This window comes from Dermacentor variabilis, chromosome 7 (genome assembly GCF_050947875.1).
Source record: "Dermacentor variabilis isolate Ectoservices chromosome 7, ASM5094787v1, whole genome shotgun sequence".
Lineage (NCBI taxonomy): Eukaryota > Metazoa > Arthropoda > Arachnida > Ixodida > Ixodidae > Dermacentor > Dermacentor variabilis.
In genome coordinates this window covers 155,301,873-155,325,952 of record NC_134574.1, presented here as the reverse complement: position 1 = coordinate 155,325,952, position 24,080 = coordinate 155,301,873, and the positions used below count along the sequence as shown (strand labels likewise).

At 46.9% G+C, this 24,080-nt stretch overlaps 1 protein-coding gene across 7 annotated transcripts; it reads right to left on the bottom strand.

The window, feature by feature from the left end:
- Nucleotides 1-929: 929 nt before the first annotated feature.
- Nucleotides 930-23,739, bottom strand: LOC142588227 (uncharacterized). Of its 7 annotated transcripts, none has more exons than XM_075699774.1 (6): nucleotides 23,637-23,709; nucleotides 17,525-17,594; nucleotides 17,342-17,469; nucleotides 12,095-12,275; nucleotides 6,898-7,018; nucleotides 930-1,428 (listed from the first exon to the last, which is right to left on the bottom strand). In XM_075699774.1, exons 2-6 carry the CDS (start codon nucleotides 17,584-17,586, stop codon nucleotides 1,120-1,122), a joined length of 801 nt encoding a protein of 266 aa, XP_075555889.1. In that variant the 5' UTR covers nucleotides 17,587-17,594; nucleotides 23,637-23,709; the 3' UTR covers nucleotides 930-1,119. The 7 variants fall into 7 exon arrangements, with proteins under 7 accessions (XP_075555889.1, XP_075555892.1, XP_075555893.1 ...); XM_075699777.1 differs by having other exon boundaries at nucleotides 23,394-23,705; XM_075699778.1 differs by having other exon boundaries at nucleotides 23,403-23,705.
- Nucleotides 23,740-24,080: the final 341 nt, after the last annotated feature.

The following is a 24,080-nucleotide window of genomic DNA, read 5'->3' as shown; positions in this document are numbered from 1 at the left end:
GATGGTGCCCAAATCTTTATACCTCCGGATACTTTACCACAGTCGCTCACGACAATGGGATTCTGCTCCCTGCCGTGGTCCTCCTGTATCCATCCACAGGCTGCCGGTAACCGCTGCCGCTGCTGAAGCGGCAGGCACAAGCTTCGTAAACGTCACAAGCGGCAGTGCGCGGAGTGGTCAGTAGAAACGATCCGTTTGAGGGAAACAAATCGGGAGCGTACACGCCAATCCTTAACCTTGTAGTTTGCGGAATAACTGCACGACGTTCAGTGGCGGAGCTTTGCATGCACGGCCAAAGTTCCCAGAAGAATGTACATTACAAAAATTTTGTTCAGATCCGTCCGCATGTGAACGTTGCCCTTCTGTGTGATTTAGACATAGGACATGTGATTTCGACACGGTTGTTTCACAACAATGTAGCCGGTGTATGTTCTTGTTCTCACTTATAATACAGTTAATCGATCCGCATTTGCAGTAATCCCTTTTGTCATCTTGATGTGCCGATTCTGTGTGAATGTTGTTGCTCTTCTTTCTTTGGTCTCCCTGGAAGGCGTTTCGGTACAAGGTTAACGCTGCCGAGAAATAAACAATACATGTACGCGATCGATCGATCGTGAACACGATGTTACCAAGAATCCCTACATACGCAGAATTGATGGGCAGAAAGGAATGAACACGAGTGTTCCCTGGAACTGTCAGGAGGCTTTTGGAGCCTCCTGGAGCCCAGAAAGTTCGGGAATCCCCATTGTAGATTACGAACAGCTCCCTTGTTGAATCGCTGACAGGGCCACAAACCTTTTTTCAGTTGTGAAGGTTGGACACGCATTCCGTGCTACAATCCTTCATACCACGAGCAGGCCGAATTTCTCCCCGATACACCGATAGCGGCAGATTGTTTACGCGAGACGAAGATGAAAAGACACGATCAATTACCAGGAAACCAGCGCTATACTGATCATGACACACACGCCCCTGTTCCACATAGGCGTCCGTGAACTTGCTGGTACCAAGAGTTCCCACGAGGAGAAAGCTGGCAGGGTGTTGTAGTATACACGGCACTGAACTCGAAAAGTGTGCGCGGTCCTTGTCACGACTGTAACCGTGCCGCGTGCACATATACTACAGGTCTTCCCCGGTCGTCTCGGTGTCGCCCAGTGCCCGGGGGTCCACGTGAAAGCAGGAGAGGATGCGCGCCCTGCACACGGGGCAGTTCTGCACGCGAGAGAAGCAGGCGCCGCACAGGCCGGCATGCCGGCACGGCAGCAGCGCCAGGCTGGCGGGTTCCACCTGGCACACCATGCAGGAGGCGCCCGCGGGCGTGAACAGGGTGCGCAGAGGCCAGCTCTGGCCGTTGGACAGCTTCACGTGCTGGGCCAGCAGCCGAGGCACGCCAGCCGCCGACAGCTCCACCGCCCCGACGAGGGCCACCTGCGGCACGAAGCGTTCCGCGGGGAGAAAGGAAAGAAAAAGGAAGAAAAAGGTGTTCTACGTGCCAGAACCACGATCCGATTACGAGGCACGCCTCCTATACAGTTTGGAACTCTGAGATTAATTTTGAATATTCGGGGGTTTCTTTCACGCGTACACAATGCACGGTGTACGCGAGTGTTCTTGCATTCGGCAGAGCGGGAGTAAACCAGGCGTTCCACCAGGCGAGTAAACCAGGCGAGATATACTCCTGTACACGTGCATTGCGTCTTCGCACGAGGCATCCGTAATCGTTGCTGTCGAATGAGTGCAGTTTGATGAACCTACGGCCCATATATATATATATATTTCTGACATGAAAGTTTTGGTGTTTTTTATGTTAAAAAAAAGAAAGCCACAAAGATATTTTAAGGCTATTAAGGCTAGAATTTCTCGGCTTTCGCTTGCTTTCTTCATTATTCATTCGGAAGACGTTATGAAAATGGCGAATCTTTTGTATCCTGAGCCGAAACAACGATCCGCATAATTCCTACCGCTTCAAGTCAGAGATTCGTTATTAGCTCATGACAACGGAGAAGCCTAACTGAAAGGCCTAAATACGTGTTAGCTCTAGGCCATTGTTGTGGGATATAGTTTGATCAAGTGAGAGTGCAGGGCCACATTGCAGGCTCAAGCAATATTGCGGCCTGTTTCTTGTCTTTCGAGTATTTAAAAAAAGAAATCGGCAGCGACACTTAAGACTGCTTACGTGTGGGAATGCGAAATCATTATAGCGTTTGTAGACTTCGGAACGTGATGAACGTGCTAATTTTATACACTCATGACGTGGCGCCACCTACTCCCCATTGGCAGCGCCGACACGTGCCCAATAACGCACGCACTAGGCACGCCTTTGGCCGGCCAGGACTGTGGCGTGGGGGAAGCGTGCTCGTCGGGGAAGCGTACCCATCCAGGCCGAAATGTACCAAATTTTCTTTTCAAAGCCGTTAACTTACTTTGTCTACAGGAACCACCCTGAGAAATTTGACGGCAATACGACGGCAATACAATGCTTTGACGTGTTTTTACTCTTTGCACCGTTGGCCATTTTTGGTACCACCTTTAGGTCACGCCGACAGCGATGGACTTCCGCGTAATCGGTGTTGTGCCACACTGCGCGCCTGTCATCGAGGCAACGAGCGGGGCGTGTGACGTCAGCACCTGCCCCACCCCGTTCCTGTCGCCAACGGGACTTAAGGCAGGACCGATCCATTGTTGTGAGAGAGTCGCCACCAGCCGCCCCGTCACTCTTACCGCTGTTTGAATTCTTTTACCTGCTATATCTGTACATATTGCGTAAAGCTTTTCGTCTCCTCTTTGTATGCTCCAAAAATCCGTCCCTCGTCCTCGACCCCGAGTCACAACATAGGGCATATAATGCTTTCGCATTAAAAATTGTATTCTGACGTCTTACGTGCTAAAACCACGTGCGATATGAATATGATACACGCCGCAGTGGGCGGATCCGGTTTAATTTCGACCATTTGGGGTTCTTTAACGTGCACCCAATGCACGGTACACGGGTATTTTCGCATTTTGTCCCCGCCGAAATGCGGCCGCCATGGGCGGGATTTGAACCCGGGCTTAGCAGCGCGAAGCCACCACGGCAGGTTTTTTGGGAGGGTATTTGTAAAGGCTTGCACCGGTTTTGGTGACGTGTGTCCACGACATCTCAGCAGGCACAGAACACTAAAACCTCAATGCTGGACACGTTCGTGGGCTTATTCCACCGGCTAATGTGGCCTCACGTGACCTCGACCTCTAAGCATGCAAATGAGTCGCAATTAACGACGTCAACAAAAAGGTAAACAAAGTATAATGGCAGTTTTACGACAACTTTATTTCCAGCTTGCTGCCACTTCCGACGACGGACGCGGCGAGCTATCATTGTGTGGTCCAACTTGGAATAATTTTCCACGCTGACAGCAAGTAGCACCAGCCTGCCCAGCGGTGCTGGGGAGGTTGGTGCTGCTTAAACTTCGTAAACCCCTTAAACTTCGTAAAGTAGCGACACTCTCCTCTTCCACCTTCACTCCTCCTTGTTTCTCCTCCCTTTCACGCTCCCTCCTCGACCGTGGCGCCGCCTATACCGCTCGAGCGTAGCAACGGCGCCAACATGCGCTCCTCGCCACTCCGTAGACGCTTCTCGAGCGAAAATGGCGCTGAAGCACGGCGCGAGGGCCCACGTGATGCTATTTGGCCAATAGCGACGCGGCGTCGGCCTCGGCCAAAGCGCGCGAGGAGGAGGAGGCATTCTTGAAGGCTTGGCGCGACTTTGCGAAGTTTACGGGGCTTTAATGTAGAACGTTTCGCTCATCAGAAGTGCCACGCTGCTTTCACGACAGTGCTTTCAAATCTTGACTTATGTCCGCAGCCGATCGAGACAACGTGAAGCTGAATTCCTTCAATCTACGATGTAATCTACTGCAATCTACGATGCAATCTATCTCAGTTGACGTCCACGATGATGACGATGATGATGGAGCGTGCTTTCGGTTTCGGGTTTCAGCTTCCCTATGCTTCATGTGGCGCAGACTCGGCACAGTTTTCCGCTACAATGCCGTTTTGAAGCAGGATGGAGACCGTTCTTGGCGCCATTCGCGCAGCTCCTCGATTACTGCTCTTGTTAAAACACCTGTACAATAATGTTCCAGATACAAACAAATCGAAAAATAGACAGCCACATATACTCTTAAGGCTGTATTAGTTGCCACAAGATGGAGCTAAATGCTTTTTTTATTATTCAGTATCAGCATCGCCTAGGAAGGCATTACAGCAGGGGGGTACATACATACCTACATCAATTGTCACTCATTTCAACACACAAAGCGCGGTAAAAGTTTTCAATACATTACACTATACATTTCTATCAATTGGCAGCAAGCTCGTTCGGGTGAGACCTGATCTTTGTCACAAGTGAGATTTTCTCTCAACAGCTGGTATAAACACAACTGTCCTGACATACTCTCAGCCTGCGCGCAACGCTTCAGTGTTGCGTTTCACTGTTTTGGAGAGTTTATTTTGGTCTGTAATGAGGACACCTGCATCTAGGCATCAGCCGACACTCTGTTTTTGAGCTCGAGCTCCTTCACAGAAGCAGCAGAACGCTTCCTTTCCCGTTCATTCCACAATGCGTAGGTCCTTTCTATTCTCCTCCTCCTTACGCCGCGCGTTCGCCCCACGGACCATTTGAAGCACCCTCTTGGTCAGCTGTACAGTTATCGTTCGATTTTTCGGGCTCCCTAGGAGTCGCGAAGTCGTCCGAAAGATCAGGCAGTCGGAAAGAATTAATGCATGTCTTTTACTGCCCTTAAGGGCCAAACTTGCCATAGGCCCATCGAAAAAGCTCTGAAAGCCTGCCAGTACACTTATTAGTCATACACTGTGACAGGAAATGGCGAGTGCACGCGTGTATAATGAAGGAATACATACTATTTCCCGTGACAATTGCATCTTCCCAAGCTTATGCTTCACCTCAATACTTTCGCGCATGCTTCGCTGCGTAACATTGCTGTACTGAGGCGAAGCTTACGTTCGGGAACCGGCATTACTCAACGTGTCGTGCTTTCCGAGATTCGTAGTGAATAGCGAAGACTACAAAGGCGGAGTCGGTGCCATTGTCGACAGCGGCGAATTCTTTCAATGAAAAAACACGGCACCAAACGGCAAGAAGCTTAATAGCGAATGTCGAAGCAGCTGATTTGCGTGCGATAGCGCCGGTTCGAGGCGGCGAGGTAATCAAAATGGCTCAAAAATGGTGGCTTTGATTAATGCCATTTCGGACCTGCTGTCACGGCATAAAGTCTGGAAAATCGGACGGCGAAGGGTTCTTGCATCCGAAATTTCAGACGTTCTTATACATAGGCTCCATGGGGTACGCGATGGTACAGCGAAGCCGTCCGAATTAGCGGGCGTCCGAAAAATCGGTCGTTGACTGTACACTGGCAACTCCTCAAGCCGACAACACGGCGTAAAAGACGATTTGTTACGATTCCTCTCTGTTACTCGAGCCAGCATTACCGCGACTTTCGTTCCCTTTCAATAAAATTACAGCTCATTTTCGCTGATAAAAGCACACATAGTATTTCTAGACTATTAAAAATCCCTGAGAATTCCCAGTTTTCCCGGTTGCTAGACACCCTGGCCCCATTTCTCAAGGAACAGAAACATACCTTTGCATGCGCTGGGACATCGCCTAACGCACGATCCTTCGTTGGATGGAATGGGATGGGACAGATGGGCAAGCTGCTTTCTGCGCAGGCGCGATGCCGGATCGACATTATATATGGCGGGGCCCTCCTTGAACAAGAAAAAAAACCGAGCCACGCAAAAGACGGCACCCCGCAAATATTTAAAATTGGTGTTCCGAATGTGTTCGAAAACAGTGTTGCCAGATTTGCCGTATGTATATATTAGAAATTCAGTAAATTAATCATTGAAAACTAATTATTTGGAGCAATGCAACAAATACCGGATGTATCTTGAGGTTGATGTTAACAACACACAGTTGGTTTTATCTGCACGAAAGACATCGCTTAAAAAAAAAGTTGGCACGTGATAGCTCGGACACCCTATAGAGTAACTCAAGGACAAGACGATTAAGAAATCTGGAGACCTGGCGAAAAACTGTAAATGAACGCAATAATGTAAATGCACTTGTTTCACGTGTAAAATATTGCAAGTACCAGAATAATTGGCAGCCCTTCAGGAAAGGCAATATGAACGTATGAATTCTAACCCGAACACGTGTACTCAACCAAAATTATTTTGTAATGATACGCATAAAATGCAATCGCACATCTGTTTCCGGTGAGCCCATAACATTCATTGGTATTACAGAGGACGGTGTTTTGCCAGCTTGTTTGCTAGCACCGTATCTTGTTTATTTCCTAAAAATGCACATCAGCTATAGCAAAAAGCTCTTTTGTGAAGGAGCTTAAAGGAAAGCGTGTACTTTTTTCTAAATATGACTGCATTCGCCGCTCTTTTTTGAAAAAGATGAAGAAGGCAGCGGTTTTACCCCATTTGTACCAGTCTGATTAACGAGCACTTATTTCTTTAGTTCAAACATGTCTGGTTCAATTTGAAAATAAAGCTATTGGATGCACGCTGTGGTCTTCGAAGACCACAGCGTGCATCCTGGGTGAATGAAAGCTCCTGCCATTTTAGGCTATACAGCATCGCCCGCAACATTCTCACCAGAATTTTTTGTACACTTGCATGCTGTAGTTGTTACGTAACGTGTAGTCAATTCCGGCTCACGGTGACCTCCGCGACGAAAAATACGCACATATATGGCAAGCACCGCCCCAGCACTTTGCGTTCCCGTGGCCGAGAGTGCCACGTATACGTCAGTATTTCGCGCCCCGGGTGGGCCATGCGGAAGCACGTAGAAAAATGCTAAGCCTCCAAGGCTCTGAGCTCACTCACCACTTCCATGGGCTCTGCCTCGGAAAGCCGCACAAACAGGACACCAAGTGACACGCGCGGTTCGCGTGGTGGCACAGTGGGACCCACGCCACGCCACAGGTGTCGCTGGCAGCTGTCGAGACTGCACAAGCACGTGACCGCGACCCTCAATGAGGACGCAAAAAGGAAGGACGTAGGCCATGTCGCGTGCACGAAATGTGGGGTTGTGGCCCTCGAGACGAAAGTGTAAACAATACGAAATCAAATAACGTTTCGCACAATGCGTTGGCGGGCTAGTTGGTGCGAATCCATGAATACTTTGTTTAGCGCAAAACGATAGGCACAAGAAAGACGACCAGGACAAGGCGCTACTCTCAACTTGAGAGTAGCGCCTTGTCCTGGCCGTCTTTCTTGTGCCTGTCGTTTTGCGCTAAACAAAGTATTCAAATAACGTTTCACTGGTTGCTTGATTTTTTTTTTTTTTTTTTGCACGACTTTTCTCCACGGCCATGTTTTCTCCACGTTTTCTCCATGTTTTCTCCACGGCCAGAAAAAGAAGTGGACAAGTTGTTCTAATCTTCTTTAATGTGGAATGGCGCCTGCGCGTCCTGGGGTCGAAGTCCACGACCATTGCATGCATGCGCCTGGAGACTTGGGACAATGAATTCATAATTTGCGCGTGCGCTTACGGGTGGAAATGTTGCCGGCGAGCCGCAAAAAAACACAGTGTGTTCAGCGGAGGACGGAAAGCGCCGCTTGATCTGTGGCACTGGCTGTACAGAGGGCCCACGACATTGCGGAGGGACTTCATCTCCCGGTCCCACCATGAGCGGAGCCACCGACTTGATCTTCGCGAGCCTTCGGCTTTGGCTCCCCACGATCTCAGTCCATCAGGACTCAAATAAAGTTCCTGTCATGTCATCTATGGCACCAGTACGGTAACGTCGGGAATGACGTTGCGCGCGATCCCTTCGGCCCTGCGGTTGTCTTGAAACGGGCCTGACGCTAGTGGGCCGGAACATAATAATAATAATAATAATAATAATAATAATAATAATAATAATAATAATATGCGCAGAAGCCATCGAAGATGATTCGGTGCTCATTCGGTGATGTACGTGTGCACCGAATGAGCGCACAAGGTAGATGGGGAAGTCACACTACAGCCGAGAGTCGCTGGCGAGAGCACACCTGGCGTGACGTCATCGCGAGCAGCCGCGCGGGGATTCAGGGGCGCGAAAGGCCAACCGTTCGCTCGCCCTCGCGAGTTAATTTGTGCAGAGTCACGTTTTCCGTCAGCAAAAGCGCGGTCAATTCCTGACCAATCAGGCGAGCGCAAGCGAGCGGTTCGCTTTCCGAACCGTTCTTAAGAGCGAGCGCCAGGTGGCGCACGTGCAATTGACGCTGCCGCTCCGCGCCTCTCCTGCTCGCTACATCACGTGGTAAGCGAGAATGCAGTCATGATAAACCCCGAAAACGACTACCGTGTAAACACATTTTACAGCGAAGCTGTTAGCCTCTCGGTGGTCGGCATTTCTCGCGTGCGTCCGCAAGCAGAAATTATCACCATCAGCAATGGCTCATACCCTAAGCAAGCAAAAATGCAATGGATCGCTAGAAGCACTCAGCAAAGTCGAGCTAACAGTGCACACATTCATTGGAATCACGTATACAACGTAAAGAACGGCGCGCGCTTCGACAACGAACAAGCTCAAAACAAATCTATCATCATCAGCAACGGTTCATACCCCCGTAAGTCACAGGCTACAAGCGCTCAGCAAAGTGAAGGGAACAGTGCATACATTCATTAAAATCACAAATACAACACACAGAACAGCATACATTTCAACAAAGAGCAAGCTTAAAACAAGCATCCGAACCACCAACAAAGCATTGCATATCCTCTGCAACAGCTTCGCTGGACATTCGCTTTCGCAGGGCCCGGATGGCGAGTCAACTTTTTTTTTTTGTATGTTATGGCAAATACAGAAATCAAAAAGTTGGTATTTCACGATCACTGATCCCACGTATTCACTGTCATGACGGATTACACAGTACTGAGGTAAGAGAGATATCTGCCACTAGAATATAGAGAAAAATGAAGCACACTTAATCGGATATCACCTCGATCAGAGGACGCACCCGCGCCGACTTGGGGGATTAGCTCATCGCCACCGGGCTAAAATAAGGCCGTTTGTAAATAATCAGCACTGCCCATTCTTCTTGCGCTTTCGGTCGGTTGAAAGCGTTTCGTCGCTGGCAAATAATACTTCACACATAGAGTGAAAATGCGCCTTTCTGCATTTACTCTGTACCTCATCCGCTATGGGGAACCAGCGCTGGAGTTTTCACGACGCCTGCAGAGCCGCCCTGGCGGTCAGAATGTGCACAATGCAGCCGCTCTCGCGGACGAAAATTGCTACTGGTAGTGGCGTTGTGTGCGCTGAAAGTCGAAGGGAAACAAAAGGACGCCGACGATACTGTTGCGCATACAAGTGCCACAACTACGTCGGGAAGAGGGAGGATGTATTCTTGTGTGTCTTTCCATCTAAACCCTACGAACAATAACGGACGCGGCGTTGGATCCAAGCAGTCAGGCGAGCGGAGTAAGTTCCCGTCTTGTCGCCCTGTCAAGCGGTGTCGGACTGGTTTCTAAATCGAATTTCGCGTGTGTGCTTGGTTTATTCGATAGTGAAGACGGTCAGCCGTGGCAGCCATGGCAGTACCAAACAGCAGAATCTGCAGTCGGCATTTCGCCGGAAACAAAATGAGCAATAGCATGCACCATCCGGCATCTGTACCAAACATTTTTCCTTCGCAATAGCACCGCCAAGCCCCTTCCCATGCCACCGCATCAAGCGAACGATACGAAAGTAAATATTATCCATTCATTGCCAAGAATTATGTGGGAGGGAAGCTGCCTTGTAATACGAGTTGTGTGCGCATACTGCCGGCGCACGCGCGACTAAGCCACCTATGTGTTTTTAAAAATGCGCATGCGGATGAGGACTCGGCGCTGAGATGCATCTGGTAAATTTATGTAATTAGTGCTAAATGTAGCCAGGGTTGTTACGGATCAAGCAGCGGAGCACTCAAACCTTTGTTTGCGCGAGTCAGCTGATGCGATAAAGCTTTCTTCTTTATTGACTGCTGTGGCGAAGTAACATCAGAATTTTTTATGTCTAGCCAGAGAAGTATGGAATGTCTTCAGGCCAACTAATACTTCCGAAACCATAGCGCAGCACGACCGGCGCCATAGCTGCTGGATTTGCGAGGCAGGCTGCCACACAAGCATGGCAACGGCACAGGGCGCAACCGTTAAAGAAACACACGTGCTCGCCGCGACACACTGTGAAAAATATATAAAGCTTAAAAAGCTTCTTTCGTCATTTCTTCACTTGATGGCGCTAGCTTCTTTACGAAAACTGTCAACTTGAAGCGGCGCGAAAACGGAAACATACGAGCTATAAAACAGCCGCGGACGTGTCGCCTGGTCGAGCGGCATGGAATATGCCGCGTTTCGTCGCCAGGGCGGCGTGCAACGCACTCTTTTCGACGCGCCGCCTATCCAGCGCTGGTTCCCCATGGGAAGCGGACACCACGCGGAAGGCGTGCAATGGCGGCGTGGTCACGTGCTCGAAGATGGCAGCGCCCATGCAAGCAGCGCTGTAAAATGTCTACAGTTTGACGTGCACAGACGCGATACACGTTAGGGTTACTGTATATGGCTTCCTTTAGGGAGCCTATACATTAACTCTAATAAAGGTTAAGGTTCCTAGATAAAACAAGTTTTTTTGTCTAGGGGCCTTAATACACGTGTACGCGTGGCGCCATGTGACGGCGACTTCTGACAGTAGGCCTATTCGCGGGGAAGCTTTCCACACCGCCCGCACCGGGCCACTGTCCTTTATTCCGTAATTGTTGAGTTTCTTGTGGGATTCTGTTCATAAATGCCTGCCTACTAACAAGATGTTAACCACTAGGGCTTTCCTATGTAGAATCATATGAAGTAACTTTTACTGCTCAAACATAAACATCCCTACCATATAGAAGTTGGCGATTTAAAAAAAGTTTCTCGCTGCAAGTACGACCTCGTTTTATCAACGTACGTTCCGACTTTATGTCACGGAGTATTTAGCTAGATTGTTGCCACGCCCGCAGCACTTTTATTTCCTTTTAAACACTGCGCCAAACAGGGATTAGCAGCAAGTGACGCATCGTACTAGAGGTTAAACGCAACCATATATCGGAAACCAGCAGTGATCATCAGTATCACAGCAGGGTTCTGTGACAGCAGTGACTCCAGCTGTGATCTGTAATCACAGTTGGACTCACTATATAGACGTGACCCTCGTTGCGTGCAGAAAATAAATGCGGGGCTACAAATATTTTCCACCATGCTGACTTATAAGTGTGCGCCGTGAAGATTCGAGTTTCGGTTTAGAATTGCGATGCACGAAGTAGAAGAAGTATGGCGGTAGCGTCGGGGCGGGGCCGCGCGGTAACCGGCTTTGACCGGTCAATTTCTTTCTCTATGGGTCGCACGGCGAACGCGACTATCTGAGTGACGTACGCGACGACAAGCAACTCAGCGCATCAATACCCGGCGCTTCGGTCGTCGCAGCGTTGCGCGCGTGAATCGCCGTCCTTATATCCACGGGAGACATTCATTTAACTTAGCGAACCGTTGCGTAACCTCCATAAGTGTCATTTCCTATATGCCATTGACGCGTGTCACTTGTGTTCTACGTTCCGCGACACGTCAGGTACCGTTCGTTTTTGTTTTTCGTACAGCTGTCCTCGTTCATAAACTAGCTAGTTCGTGTTGACTGACTTCGTGCATTTAAGTTTCTAGGCCCACGAACCATCACAGTGCCTAGATCCACTGGAATAATCTTAGGATACTTCGTTTTCTTTAACTACACACTGCTGCGAGGATAATCAAAATTTGTTACACGGCCATATGTGGACATAACAAGACACTGCCGGCGCATGTTAATTATTACGTGGTTCAAATAACGCTAATTTAATATTGCATAGGTATTTCACTCAAATTTGAAAAAAAAATGAATACTGGCACACCCCTTTTTTCCTTCTCATATTCCATTTTGTAATGCCTGATATGGGATCATTAAGCGAATCCAATGAATTCGTACGTACGTGCGATAGCCACATAACCAATTCTTATGCCAGTAAGAGAAGGCACGTGGAAACTTGCCTAACGGGGGGCTCCTGGACCATGCAGTCTCCGGGTGCCACCCAGAGGCTGCCCGCCTGCGCCGCTTCCCGCAGCCTCGGCCACCCCAGCCGCGGCCAGCTTGCCAAAGCCGCGTAGCTTAGCCCCCAGTAGAACCACACCTGGCATGGGCACTCGCTCCATAGCTGCAGCGCCAGACCTCCTGCATGGCGGCGGCCATACCAACACTACAGAGCTTCATCGTGACTGCCTACCGTCTGCGGTGTACGGCTAATATGTACGGCAGGGGCAACGCTGGTGACGCCATGTTGTGACGTTTCATCTAACCAAAGTACCTTTGACACGTTTTCGTGTTACGCGAGTGTACTCGTTGAAAAAACGGAGAATTTTAGTGTGTCGGGTATACCGGTAAGCGCGGGCGGTTTGCCGGGTGAGCGGAGGCATAAACGTGAGCGGCCAGGTTGGTGGCGCCAGCTGGTGGCGCAAAGCTCAACCACACAAACACAAAGCTAATTACTATATCCTGCTTAGCTGCTGGTGTAAATTTTCGACAGCGGCGTAATCGTGTTCACAATTACGCCGCTGCCAAAAATTTGCACCAGCCGCAAAGCAGGATATAGCGGGTTACTGCAGTTTTAGCTCCGTGTTTGTCTGGTTGTGCTCTACGCCATCAGACGGCTGCACCGCTCCGGCCGCTCACGTTTATGCCCCCGCCCATCCGGCAAACCATCCCCGTTTGCCGGAATCGCGGACACGCTAAAAGTCTCCAATAAAAACGCGACGTATTCACGATTACGCCGCTACCGAAAACTTACATCGGCAGCAAAGTAGACTACACTTGGTTACTGCAGTAATACTCTGCGTTTGTTCTTGTTGAGTTCTGAGCTACAAGGTGGCGCCACCAAACATGCCGCTCACGTTTGTGTTCCGGAAGCCCGGTAATCCGCAAACGGCAACAAGTGTGACAACAAAAAAAAAAACTGTTACCTTTATGAATTCGCCGAACTGTCGCCTTACGCCACTCTAACCAATAATAAATTTCAGTGACGTGTGTGGAATCTTCAAATAGGACCACGAAGATAAGTTTGCATACTCTTATAAGCACACATAAACATATGCTCTATGTGGGAAAGGAGTGAATGTTTATTGCGATGCAAAAGACACGAAACCACATAAAGGAACGATGTGGCTTCGCGTATTTTACACAATACAGATGAAGCTAGATTTAACGAAGTGATGACCACGCTCGAATTATTTCGTTAAAACGGGAAGTTCGGAAAATGGAGTAAGGAAGTTTCCGGCCCTTGAAATCTAAAATTGTAGCGTAGCGACACCCAAAAGGTACCTACGCCTGCATGCGTAAAAAGTCCACGAGGGCGGCCCAACTGGTACGCCACTGGTACGTAAGAACGCTAGCGACTGCCGAGTCCGTTGTTCCGTGAATGGGCGCGGCATGTAGCTTCGTCAAAATAAACCTAGGGCCGCGACTAGGGTGCCTAGATGTTTTAACGCGATAGCGTTAGAGCGCACACTCGGAAAACCCGTCTGCGTCGAAATCAGAAAGAAATCACTGCTCTTTTTACTCATTTATTCCTGGGAAAGCTTCGTTAAATCGGGTTTAATGCAAGCCAGCTTTTTTTTAAGATTCAGGTTGATGACAAGATTGAACCTTATGGGTACTTGCCGGGGAATTAAAATTTCTTCGTTAGATCGGGAACTTCGCAAAATCGAGTTTCGTTAGATCGAGTTTTAACTGCAGTATGAGAACCAATAACTAGTCCAGCAAGAGGCAGTGATAATGAATGTTTAGAGCAGAGTAAGAGAACGTGAAAGGACACATTGTGGCTTCAAGAGCTTCACCTAGAAAGGGCCACGTTTGTTCTGCACCAGGCATGTTACAAATGTCTGTTTATTATGATACTCGATCTCCTTGTTCTGGTAAGGTTATTCTCTCCGTGTGAAGCTAAGCTTCTTAGCGTGCAGGGACGATGATCGTTTAAAAGCAAAAAGGGTATAAATTCGGCGCGAATCCGAACAGATGGTTAACCTCGCAGAGAACACTATATATAACAATGTTCAAGAAGCAGGAGCGCAATCCACACGTACGTTACAGCAGATCCATGCTCACGTCACACACAGGGAAGCAAAGAACAGAAATTCCCTGCTCGTGCGTTAACGCGGATGGCCAGGCGGTCGTCGCCAGAGGGAGAGTTGCACGGAATCCAAGCAGCAGCAAAATAGCACATGCGGTACAAGCTCAGAACGTCTACATGGTGCAAGTTGTACCGCATGTACGACCCTCGGTTGGAGAATCAAGCGTAATTTCTTTCTTTAGATCGCTATCACTAGAGTGTACTACTACTATCACGCCAGCGCCGCGCCATCGAGGAGTACGTACGGAGCCGCAGCGCGCTGGCTGCTGGGCGGCGTAAGCAGAACGTTGCCTCGAAGCGCGAGGCTTCGTGTGCTCGCTCCAACCTCTCAAGTTCAAGTTTATTGTTTGTTATTGCATGTACAGGAAACGGGCTTTTATATTATATGCAACCTCTCGGTTTAGGTTTCGCGCGTTCCGATAGCCGAAATTCGTCGTGCCGCATTTCCGCGGGTAATCGCATTTGTACGGAGGGGGATGGCTCGCTTCGATTCCCCAGTTACGATGACCTCGCCGAAACGAAAGGGCTAAAAAAGTTAATTATTTGATTTTTCTTAATTGGCTACTAATTACCACACATCGCCCGTCACCCCGCGCTCTCGGCACCACTGATGCCATGTCTCTGAAGCGCAAGTGCTTGTTCCAAATCCAACGCTCCGTGCTGCCGCTCGCTTCACAACACGGTTGCCTCACCGCCACTGCGACTTGTTCCGGACTGACTAAAAACGCTGCATACTCAACACTCATTGGCTGTAAACACTGCTTCGGGCAGTCCGGGACAGTCAGAGACGGTTAATTGAAGCCCCTCCCCCATTTCAACCGTACCACGTTCCCACTGTGGCCTCTGAGATCGCAACGGAGCATACGGTCCGCGGGCCGCTTACGAGTGATATTTCGGGCAACGCACCAGGCACGTGTTCGGCCTCGATACTCTTATAAGCACACATAAACATATGCTCTATGTGGGAAAAGAGTGAATGTTTATTGCGATGCAAAAGACACGTTCGAACAGTTTGCGTTCGACACCCTTTTAGAATGTCCGTTCCTGCGGCGAGCGTCGGCGTGCCTCGGCGTCGTACCTCGGCGTAACCGGGCGAACGACGAGCGCAGTGAAAGGTGAAAGCGAACGCGGAGCGCAGCGGGGGTGACAGACGGCAGGAGGAAAGCGGAGAAGAAAAGCGCAGTGCGGCGACAATGGCTACGAGATGGCACCATAGTAGCGCGCGCCGTGCAGGACGCCATGGGTCGGGCCTCGTTTGAAGTACGAGAAGCGCTGAGCAAAATTGGTTTTGAAGAAAAGACTCGGGAACATGGATGAAAATAAATGGGCCGCTAATGTGCACAAGTGTCTGTACCTAAAAAAGCGTGGGCACAGAATGGAGGAAGAGGTCAAGAAAGTTGGCTATAGCAAGTACAGGGTAACTGAAAGTGTAGACAGACAACCCAAAGTAATCAGAAAGAGAGAGAAACAGAGACAGCGAATTAGATCCAAAGAATGCAAATGAAAAATATTTTGAGGATGCCTAAGCATTCAAAGATCCCTGAGTGCCTTCTCATGCTTCCCGACAACTGCAGCTTATGTAACCGCAATGTTCACCGGGAAACGCTGAAGGCGAACGCTATGCACGAAGGGGAGCTTCGTGGTTTTTTCTTTTTGATCTGTTGCAAGGAACCAAGGTGTTCGCACCACTGCTACTAAAACAGACCTCAAACGGCAGCTGGAAAACACTAGTGCGTTAAAAGGAGTTTGAGCTTGAGCTGTTTGAGTTTCCGCGTAAAAGAATGATGTTTTCTCATATATTCAAATTACAGTCTGATACTACGATGTCTCTAGGTTGTCGTACTTTATGATTTTCCTGCCACATTTTACTCTGAGAAATTAAATTAGTTCAGTAACTTCCTTGCACTACATGGAGGGCCTGCGTGGCCGGGTATGTGTGTTTCGGAATGATTATTCCCAAAACGACAGTCTACGCTGGACGCCGATGCCGGATTTTCTGAGACAAGGGGCCCTTCACACTATTGCATCAAAAGGACCTTGGAGATTTACAAGATTGAGAGAAAAGAAATTAGAAGGGAAAATCTGTACGATAATATGAAAGGAAGTGCCTTGCTATTTGAAGCTCAAGCTGGTTGTATAAGAACAAAAACATACCGGCGCAAATATTCACAATTAGACGAGGCATGTATATATGTGCAGAAAAAATCCGGACACCACTCAGTACAACCTAATAGAATGTGAAGGGATTCGCGCTGCGAGACCAGTATGTAATGTACAACTTTCAGAAGTGCTTGGACTTAACGTAGACAGAAGTATCAACCAGTCAGCAGTCAAGATAAGCAGGAGACATTTAGAGCGTGGAAAAAAAGCAGGGAAGAGACTGATACAACAGGATCCATTAAGGCATAGGCAGCGTTACGCCGTAGACAAGGAAAATTAAAGAAATGTACACAAGAACTAGAAGCAAAAACATTGATAACTCGAACAGGCTAGGTGACGATTTGTCCCCGCCCCATTTCAATACGGATGCCAATATATGATCATCATCATCTGGGAGGTCTGTCTGTGGCAGCTGCTGTGCGTCGCGCCCATACATTACCTACGCACTGGCTCTTGTGATCTCCAGATTAGTGAGGCAGTCGCGGCGCACTTCACTCCATTTACAACTTGCCGCATGAGACAGGTTGTCCACACCAGCCAATATATTGAGAAATGAAGACACGTATAGAGCTGTGCGCTAATTTCACATTAGGGAGTATCGTAATCATCTGTGAAATTTTTCTCTCACAGAGCTGACTCCGTGAAAAAAGGATGTCAAAAGCGAAACCTTCTGATTGACGAGTTTGGAGTTTTCAAGGTTAATTGTCTCCGTTAAACACAGATCCTCACTTCACAAATTGACACATAGTTTAAGGGTTCATTTTCTCCGTTAAACACAGATCCTTGCTTCACAAATTGACACACAGAGGCGAATTCTCTGTTCAATTTTCACTGGTTTTGTGTTACGAAACAGTGCAGTGCTTGCAAAGGCACCTTGCTCACAGAAACCATGCTTGAGAAATGAACTTCACAGGAAGCAATGAGCATGCACACACTGCCTTCACAGAAGTATTACCTGGGTCCTCGGTGCTCTCACAGGCCACTACAAAGGGGTTCTCCACTTGGACCATGGGATGATAATCCTTACGCTGGGCGATGTATGTCACTGATGAGCCAGTGCCATCCAGGATGCCTCTACCGTACCTGGACCCAGTGTGCATGTTAGGCAATCCCGTCATCACAGCTGTAGCCCACGTACCTGACAAGGAGGAACAGAAGTACCATGCACCCACATACAGCTACTAGCACGTCCAGCTCCATTGTGGTCGCTGCACATACAACAATGCTTGTTGCAAACCAGCTTCATGCCAGCATTGACCTCCATTTTTCTAATGCTAGTTTCCTCTGCTTTAACCACTCACGAAACCATAATCACTCACGGGTAACCTAGCTACACTAGGTGTACCTCCTTGCTTAAAAAAACAGGAACATCAATGTGTAGAAAAAAATAGAAGTCTATATAAACTGTACGTCAGTGCTTTTCATATCAGCAAAATTGTAAAAAACAGCAGCACCAACCATAAAACATGAAAACATTCATCAAGAAACAATAGACAGAAATTACACATCACCACACTCAGTAGCATAATGCTTTCAGTTAGCACACTTGAAAGGACTCCCAATGAAAGTGACAGTAATCGCAATTAGAAACTGCACTCTGATATGGTTTCATTTGCAACTTAGGCACATGTAAAGAGCTAGTAGACATTAGGAAAATTTGTCACAGTGTGCAAACCTTCAACAGCGGTTCCTGAAATGTTAGTTTTGATGGCATGGCTTTCTGGCTCGGACGAGTACCACCAGAGCTTGTAAGGCATCTTTGCCTTGAAATCAATCAAAGCACGTAAAAATAAATTGTGTCTCAGATTCCTTATTTCCATCTTTAACTCAATTAAATGTTGACTGATAACTGAACCAATCTTAGCATGCTCTCTTTGGGATGACTAAGAATTTAGGATGAATAAGAGTTGCGTCGTATTGTTTTGAAATCCTTTGAATTTTACTTCACAGTAAGAGTTACTCCTATACTACAAAATTTTTGCAGGCCAGCAGTCTTCTTTATCAGTTATAAAATACCACTGGTAATCTACTGAAAAATAGGCTTATATTCTCTGGAGGGTGGCAGCAGACTGCACTATGGCTTCCATGAAATTATTACTTAGGAGATAAACACAGCATGAAGGACAGGATGAAAGCAGAGACGACGTACGCAGCACTGAGTAACAACCACTTCTTATTGCATTTTCAGTAGCAATATATAGGAATTTTTATGTGCAGAAAGGTACCAAAACACACACAAAAAAATATATGTGACATGCCACTGTTGTCTGCAGCTTGCAGTCTGCAGTTTCATCCTGTCTTTTGTAGTGTTTTTATCCCCCTTCATCAGGAACCAACCAACTCAATTCAGCACACTCCTGCAAATTATTACTTAATAAGTTCTACTGTTGGTTTCAGTCGATGTGGTGTAGTGCTGTATATTGTTAGAATTACTGAGAGGCAAAATTTTACGCTGTTGCAGTTCAATGGTAACTGTTGCCTCTATGAGGAAACGTACGGTTTGACAGTGACTTGCAAATTATTGCATCATAAACAGTGCAATTGCTTGTCGTTGTAATGAAGTTACTAAATATATGGTCAATTGACATCTATTATGAACTGGCTTTAATGGGGCTCGTAATAATGCTATGAAAACCATAAGAGCAAATCAAAGTGAAATACAATTTAGACTGCTTATTGCATATGACAAGATAGTCGCAAGTTTGCACGATAAACAGTACTGCGCTACAACAAAAAAAAAAGTAAAAGCCAGCACACCATTTAAAACATATAACCAAGAAACCTGACAATCTAAGCATGCAACCAGGGTGCTGGCACCCTTCTTTAAACTAAGAGGTTGAAAGGTTCATGTTGAGGACAGGCCTTTTCAGACTGCCTTTGAATGAAGCAGACAGAATAAAGCAGGAAAAAAATTCAACAAAGGAAAGCTGCAGATGACATGAAAAGCCAAACAGCGACAACGGGCACATGTTTGGTGCGGGGAACATGCCACTGAGAAGTGGCCACGGCAGAGGTGTAAAGGCTTCTGTCGCCTAGGCAACCCCGACATGTCCACAGAGCTCCAAGCCGTAGAGTAATTGTGAGGCACAATTATTTTATACCAAGGTTGTTCGAACAGCAAAATTTTTAAACCCAACCAAATGTGAATATTTGAGATCTCAAGGTTGCGCTGCTGACTTCATTGTTTAGACTCTATAACAGCTTCTTGAGTTTTCTTTAGTTGTCTAGCTTCCCATTATCGTTTTTAAGTACTACTTGATCCTGGTTCACTCTTTCAAGGGTGACCCAAAATTCTTCAAAGCGTGTTCATGAATGATACTGCTCTGCATATTTCTTGCATTTCTGTTCACATATTTGAGCTGAAGATGTTAAGTTTACTGCCAAAGTCGGCAAGCATGTGAGCAACTTCCTTGGCTGCCTTAGGCATCTTTCCCATTTGCGTAAAATAAACACAGCACGGCAGCCCAGAAACTAAAATAATAGAAGGCAAGACATGTAACATGTGCATGTAGTAGTGAAGACTAAAGTGCAAGCAAGTTCTCGGAACGAAAGACAAGTGCCTGGGCTGCCTGCAGTTATTCAGCAATCCTTCACAACTGTACCACTCCTGTCCAACTGGAAAGTCCACAAAATAATTCCCACATTTAATCAAGAAAAGAACACCACACTTGTCCTCGTAACTACCATGCAGATTACATCATCAGTGTCTGTTCAAAATTTATGAAGCACATTGCACATTCTCACGTTGACACTTTTCTGTCAATTGCTTTCATCTAAATCACTATACATGTAGAAAAGATCATTCATGTGACACCCAACTTGCTCTGTTCCTACATGACTCACATTTTCACCTCTATCTCAATATGGACATCAAAAAGGCTTTCAACAAGGTGTCACATGTTTCTCTCCAGCATAAGCTCTTGCACCTTAATCTTGACCCAATAATCATTGACTGGATCCGAGGATTTTGAACAGACCGACTTGCCCATCCCCGTTCAATTCAGTCTGTATCGAGGCTCTATCCTTCGGCTTCTCCTTTTTCAGATATATTTTAATGACCTTTTACTAAACTCATAATATGCACCGGTACGCTGACGATAACGGTATATACCAATTAATTGTAAAATTCATTAGGCTGCTTTGTACTTTAGTATGATCACCTCCAAATCCCAGTATGGTGCAGCAAATGGTCTGCATTCCTCAATGTCAGTCAGTGCTCATATCACAATTACGTATTCTCCTTCTATTACATGAATAATTTTTCTTTTGTCCGAGACATTTAAATACCTAGAAGTGCATATATCTCGCAGTGTATCTTGGATCCACCATGTAGATCAACTAATTCCTGCAATCACATACTAGGTTATCCATGCCACAACTTGTTGTTAGCACCTACTTCGATCAAGCTGTTTGTGTACAAAACCTTAATTTGATCAAAATTAGACTATGCTAGTGCTATTTATGACAGCTACTAAGTTATAGTTCTGTCCAGAACTAGGTTTGCCAGGTTCATTCTCTATGACTACTACTTGTAAAACACAAGTATTTCAATTAGCTTCAAGATTCCGGTTCTCTTGCTCTCCTCCCACTGCAAAACAGTTTGTCTTTGTTTATTTTACAGCTTCTCTCATTCACTGCCTCCAGGTAAACAAATCATCATTCCAGCGCATTGCTTCTCTCAACTAGCACATCCTAATGTAGCGTATTCACCACATCGTGGTAATACACTACGTGGTAAAGGTAAACATTCAGCAGATCCAATTCATTTAACAGCCTGGTCTCAGATTCAGATTCAGATTGAACAGCCTCGATTCAGATTCATTCAACAGCCTGGTTAGGAATGTAAGAAAGAGACGGTCAAGCTTTGAAATGTCAGGTTTCTAAAATTAAAATAAATTTTGGTTGGTGTGCAGTGTACACTGTAACGAATGTGGCCACTGGTGGTGCTGTCGGCCCCAAGAGCCCAGCCAACATTCGCCGTAAGCTATAGCAACAAAGGCTGTGGCATGAAACGCCACATGGAGGCTACCTAGTGGCACGTACTGGGGCATTATTTATTTTAATTATGCTTTCCCGACCCAACATATTTCACAGGCTGGAGTGGTATGTGCCATCAAAGACTCACAGAAATTGGCGCTTTCGCTCTTCGGGCGAAACACCGACTCTGATAGCAAGTTTTAGCGTTGTGCTGGAATTTCTCGATTGTTTTTCTAAGAATACGCAGGCCCGACTAACATGAACGCGATATAAGTGGGTGCACCAAAATTTATGGCACCCTTAAAAGCTTTGCCACAGTATGTAGGGCCTGTAATGACATCACACAGGCTCAGATTGGCTTAGGCATCCACTACGTTGCCCATAAGGAGTTGCTCCAGTAATATTAAACCGCTTTCAGGTTTGAGCTTTGATACTGTTTTGCACTTTTATTATTTAATAGGTTAAATATATTTGAGATAACAGGCATGCACTGCGAGTGTTATGCTTCATGACATTTGTCTGTGGACTGCCATTCTCAAAATTCTGAGGAATTATTGAGTTAAGAATGCAAGACCTGGTGTGAGCAACTTTAGTGGTAGAATATGGTCGCTATATAACCTGCATATGTAGCGTGTTATACAGCATGTCATCTAATGTAGCATACATAAACCTAAATATATGTGCAGCCTTGTGGCAATACTGTTGCCGACGGCAAAAATTCACTTGGGACGTCTATATAATTGCTATTGCAATAATAAGCACAAGCCAAGAGACACACCTAGCTGTGTGTTGTTGCCATCCAATGCATTTCAAATGTTGTGAATACGCCAGTAAGATTCCAAGCACCAGTAGAGGTAAAATGGTACATCAAATTATGCAAGTTTTTCTCTATACTAAGAAAGTAAAAAATATATACTGTGGAACAAGTATGATGGTGTGCTTTTGCACAGCAATGGGACTGAATTTTTCGTATTTCTTCATTTGAATTGTGCTTGCAAGCTCTGTATAAATGTTGATACTGAGACTTTCGAAGAAAGCAGTTAGAAGTGAGCATTTGTCCCTGTAGTCATTGTGCTACAGTGCTGCAAGGTAATGCACTCTTCATCACTGCTCTGAAAAGGAATTGTGAGGGAGCACAAAAAAGAAGTTGCATTTTGTTTGTGAGTGTGCCTGCCCAGATTTCTCCCAAAAAGTTAATTACAAAGTAACTTTATTAAATTCACTGCCTACACTTTCTTAAAACGGTATGCCCCCTGCACCGAGACATTATATGTCTTCTGCCAGTGTGGTTGACAGCTCAAAGGATAAAGATCCTTTGTCTCGGTGCTCAACATAGCAAAGGCACGACCACCCGAAGGAGAAGCCACACAAAGAATCCCGTCGACGTGTTTAACCACGCGGTAATAATCACGTTCCGAGTACCACCTCTTCGAGCCCAAAGCGGGGATTACGACGCCTTTCCCAGACACAGACAAAGCACATCAGACCAGTCAAAATTTCAGCTTGCCGTACTTGCAGTCTGCAAGGATCTAAAGCACATTTCGGTTGTGTCACACAAAAGCGCTAGCTTTGGTATACATGTGCACAGTAAACTAAAAGCAGATCGAGCACATCTACGTAATGTCCAAGCATGTTTGACTCCCGATTACTCGAGACCTCACCCACGCTTCATGTTTCGATCACATTCAGCATTGATCACCGAGGATAGACTGTGCCTACATGACACTGGTATAGAATGATGGGCCAGGTCACAGCTTTGTCTGTCTAAAGATCTTCCTTAAGGAGTTTAAACGATCGTAGCGATATTTGAATCCGACGGGGAAACAGGTGCTGCGCGCGTTATCGCACCTCATTACAATGGCTAAACAACACTACGGGCACTGATGCAAGCACGTTCTCCGCCAAAACTCGCTTTCACACTGCAGTGTTGAATGCGTCGCTGTGTCGTCTGCAAGCGAACAGTTGAACTAGAGCCCACCGTCGTCACGACGCTGTGGCGTTTACTTGCACTGTATAACCACAATACATACTCGTAATACCGGTATCGCTTGACCGAGGCAGAGCGGACCTCGATGCAGGAGACGCTGCGGCGACGACGTATATTCTATCGTCTGCTAGCCTACAGTCCACAGACCAGCTACTCAAACCATTGACACGTCATTATAAGTGCTCCCGCTCATCTTGACTTATGCCGCAGACCGGTGAACGTGTAGGCACAGAACTGTGTTTAACGTAGAAGTACCACATCGTATAACTAATATTACATATCCTACATAATTCTGGCGCCACCACAGAACGTCTGCCTCCAACTTCACGGGAAAGCCGGAACGTGAGCGGCTCGGCTTGTCTTGGACGTGACATAGACCAATGCCTCCTTTACTAGATGCCTACCGCGTTGTCCGGTAGCTCGGTTCCGGGTCCTCCTCTTTTCTCTCCTCCATGGATGGATGGATGGAAGGTAGGCGCGTCCCCTTTGAAACGGGGCGATGGCAGTTGCCACCATGCTCAGATTTTTATTTTGCCTTTTATTTTTATCTGTGTTGTGTGTTATTGAATTTCTCGATTTTCTTTAAATACGTCTTCCTACCCTTTTAACCTTATGTCACCTCTCTTATGTCACAAAAAGGCGACGAGCGCCTTTCATGGCGAACGCCTGCAACTTGCAATCACGTGCTGTGGCCTCTGAGATTAACATGACCTCTGTCACCGTCTCGGAG

Coding starts and splice junctions, on each gene's coding strand:
- LOC142588227 (XM_075699775.1), bottom strand. CDS start 23,724: ATGTCACGTCCAAGACAAGCCGAGCCGCTCACGTTCCGGCTTTCCCGT. Junction 17,525..23,636: donor TGTGGTGGCGCCAGAATTAT/GTAGGATATGTA, acceptor CCTCCTTGTCAG/GTACGTGGGCTACAGCTGTG. Junction 7,019..12,094: donor GTCCAGGAGCCCCCCGTTAG/GCAAGTTTCCAC, acceptor GTGCTTGTGCAG/TCTCGACAGCTGCCAGCGAC.